Raw genomic sequence first — 3,380 nt, 5'->3', positions numbered from 1 at the left:
GTTGAGGGCCCACCAAGGGCAGCGGGATGGAGGCAGGAGCCCTCGGACTGAGGCTCCTTCCCTCCGTCGCACCCCCTGCCTATGCTGTGTTTCCACTGTTGACTGCTCCTCCTGAAAATGACTCAGGGGACAAGGGACATCAGATGCATTCCCCCCAAGGGCTGAGGGCTCTGTGATGCCCACATGCTGGGGGGACAGGAGGGAGCAGGGGGCCTCCCTGGCAGATGGGACACCTAGCGGGGGCCACATGACCCCTGGCCTGGGAGTCCAAAGCCCAGATGTCCCAGCCCAGGGCAGGGTGGCAGGAGCTGCAGGGCCCACCTGGCCTCCTCTGCTCCTACTTGCCTGAGGACAAGGGGACACCAAGGCCAGTCAGTGAAGCTCACCCCAGTGGCCAGGGCCCAGCCAGGGCATGCCAGCTGCACAGAGGAAAGCCACACAGGGAGAATGTGGGTTTTTAATTCGTTTTATTGAAGAAAAGAAAGGGAGAGAAAAAATAGATTCCCCCCTGCTTCTTCCTGGAGGGGGCTCAGTCCTGCCCCTGGGGGCTGCACGGGTCAGAGGGCTGTGCTCTCCGCCTGGGTCTGGGGGCCCAGGGCCCTGAAAGGTGTAGGGGCTGGCTGCTTCCCGAGGGGTGGGGGTGTCTAAAAAACGGTGCCAGGCCGGCTGGGCCAAGCAGCAGCCGCTCGGGCGGGCATCCTGGGGACGCTGGCCACGCTGGGCCCGTCCATTGTCCGCGGCCGCCGGCCCGCCTGCCCACCGGGGTTCGGCCCGAGGAGGGCAGAGTCTGAGGCACCTTCAGCCTCTGGAGCCCTGTGACTGGCCTGGCCGCCGCCTCCTGTCCTCCATCTGGCTCTGGTCCCAGCACTGCGGGCCCTCTGCCTGGCCGCTGCCGTCCGAGCGCCCTGAGGCTGGGGCGCGGGCTGGCCCGCCGCCCACGAGCGTGTCTGTGCCCGTCCTGTGGCACGAGCGGGCAGAGCAGCATCCCTCCTCCGTGGCCCAGTGCGTGGCCGCCGCCCGCCCGCTCAGACCTCGGTCTGGAGGTCGATGATGTCCTGGCCCACCAGCGGGATCGTGGCACCCGACTTCTCCCACTCCACGCTCCGCAGCTCCATCGGCGATGGCGGCAGTGGCTCCAGCTCCTTCTTCACCCACGTGGGTGTCCCGTGAGCTTTCCGAAGGCTCTCCCAGGGCCGCTTGTTGGGCGTCTGCTGTTTTTCTGGCTGCTAGCGTCCCGGCGGTGGGTGAGCGGGAGAGAAGGGAGGCAGACAGGAACCATGAGAGTGAGGAGGGACCAGAGCCGGCGGGAGGACCACAGGGGAGGCCAGAGCAGAGGGGCAGCAGCGTGAGTACATCGCCCCCCAGACTCTGCCAGGGGTGCAGCTCCTAGGACTGGGGTAGGGTCTGGGGGGATTGCAGGGAAGGGCAGCCTGGAGGCCCCGCCCCCGTCCAGCCCCCTGGGCCCTGGCGCGGGCTCCTGCCCACTCAGCACCTCCTGCCCCAGCCCTGGCGTGGCAATGGGCACCGTGTGCCTTCCTGCCCCGCCACACCTGCGTGCCCTGCTCTCCTAGCATGGCTGGCACAGGCCCGTCCTCAGGAAAGGTGGAATGAATGAGAGTGAGCGCATGAGAGTGGGAGTGGCAGAAGTGGGGGAAGAGGGGAGAAGACAGCCTGACCCAAGGGATCCCTGACCCGTCCCCTGCCCTCCAGACCTTGGTGTCCGGGCCCAGCACCTCCTTGTCCTTCTCTGCGGCGTGCTGCAACTTCCGGTTCAGGTCCTGGAACATGTCCTGGTGCCTCTTCCGGGTGTGCATGATCTTCTGCAGGTGGCAGGGGTGGGGGTGGGGATGGGGGACTGGCAGTGAGTCCTGAGCCAGGAGGGGGGCACCGGCCTGTCTGCCCTGCCCACCCTGCCCCTGGCCCCTGGGGACTCGGCCCTCAGCCCTTCCACATCCTGTCTCCCCTCCCCTCTGCGCCTGCTGGAGTGGCCCGAGCTGCCTGGCCGTAGGGGGTCACAGCAGGTCTGGCCCCAAGTGTCTGGGGAGGCGACTTCAGGACCCACCTCGAAGTCCAGTTCTGCATACCGAGACTTCCGCCGCTGCGGGGAGAAGGGGCTTGTGAGCATCTGCAAAGCGCTCCCTGAAGTCTCCCAGACCACAAGTCCAGGCCTCCCCTTGCCCGAGAGTGGAGACCAGAGTCCCCCTGACCCTTCGCCTGCCTTTGGGAGACCTGGGGACGTGCGTTCGGGGTGGACGCCAGGTGCCCAGGCTCCAGTGCAGGCTCCCTTCCCCGGAGACACGGGGAGCCCAGCTGAGGGCTGGGGGCACAGGATGGGGCCGCTGGGGCTGCAGGAAAGGGGTCAAAAGCCAAGGCCCCCAGTGACAGGGACAGGTGGCAAATGTGCCTCCCAGAGCAGTGCCCTCCTCCCCAGGCCAGTCTGAGGTCCTCCTGGGCCAGGTGAGCCACAGAAGCCCTCACCCTTCTCCCCTTCCAGCTCAAAGGCACCTGCCTGCCCCTGGGCTGCCCCCCGTTGTGAGGCAGCCTCCCCTCTGCCCCAGCTACACACTGGGTGTCAGAGACCAGCACCAGGACTGGGCAAGGGTCCGGCTTGGCCTGCCCAGGACATGCTCGCCAGGGCTACGGAGACCTGGATGCAGGGCCACGTGCTGGTCCCTGACAGAGAACTTGGGAACACAGAGCGGCATCACCAGAGGCTGAGAGCCAGGAGGTGAAAGCATGTCCTGGGGGGCCTGGGGGCTCCCCATGGTGCCGCCTCGTCTCTGAGCCCCACGTCCTGCAGGCTGGGTGAGGCTCAGGGCTGCTGCAGGCTTCGGGTCATGCACACAGGCTTGCTGCCCTGGCCGCCCAATGGGCTAGACTCGCTCCCCACACAGGTGCACACTCGGCTCGGGAGGCCCTTGAGCCCCTCTGACATGGGGTGAGACCACCCCACCCCTCTGGGCCTGGGGTGGGGGCCACATTACAACAGGCATTTCCAGAGCGTGCTGCACGCAGGCTCCTCATGCTGAGGGCCCCGCAGGGCCTGGGAGCCGGGCTGGAAGGCAGAGAGTGTGCACTTGCATCCCAGGCCAGGCCCAGCCACCAGCGAGCCCCACGTATGCCTGTGCCCCTTCTTATTGGCAGGCATGACCCTGGCTGCCACAGGCAAAACTCGCAGCGGCCCCACCTGCCCTGCTGGCCGGGTCCACCCACCGCCCTGCCCCTCACCTCCAGGGAGCTCACGGACAAGGTGGAGACATTCTCGTTCTTGGTCCCCGCCCCTGAGCTGGGTCCTGGGTGGGCCGCAGGCTCCCCTGCTTCCCCCAGGCTGGGGGCTGCAGGCTCCAGGGTGGGTGGTGGGGGCAGGGGCTGCTGGGGTG

The 3,380-nt window shown here is 67.4% G+C and overlaps 1 protein-coding gene across 1 annotated transcript in view; it reads right to left on the bottom strand.

The window, feature by feature from the left end:
• Positions 1–1,025: 1,025 nt before the first annotated feature.
• Positions 1,026–3,380, bottom strand: part of ADGRB1 (adhesion G protein-coupled receptor B1) — a 73,174-nt gene continuing 70,819 nt past the window's right edge. The window contains exons 29-32 of the mRNA XM_012647947.1: positions 3,229–3,372; positions 2,063–2,098; positions 1,713–1,820; positions 1,026–1,223 (exon numbers count right to left, since the gene is read on the bottom strand). Of these exons, the coding sequence (XP_012503401.1) occupies positions 1,026–1,223; positions 1,713–1,820; positions 2,063–2,098; positions 3,229–3,372 (486 nt within the window). The remainder of the gene's footprint in view (positions 1,224–1,712; positions 1,821–2,062; positions 2,099–3,228; positions 3,373–3,380) is intronic.

Source organism: Propithecus coquereli, unplaced genomic scaffold, assembly GCF_000956105.1.
Source record: "Propithecus coquereli isolate 6110/MARCELLA unplaced genomic scaffold, Pcoq_1.0 Scaffold28, whole genome shotgun sequence".
NCBI lineage: Eukaryota > Metazoa > Chordata > Mammalia > Primates > Indriidae > Propithecus > Propithecus coquereli.
This window is presented reverse-complemented; position numbering and strand designations above follow the sequence as displayed.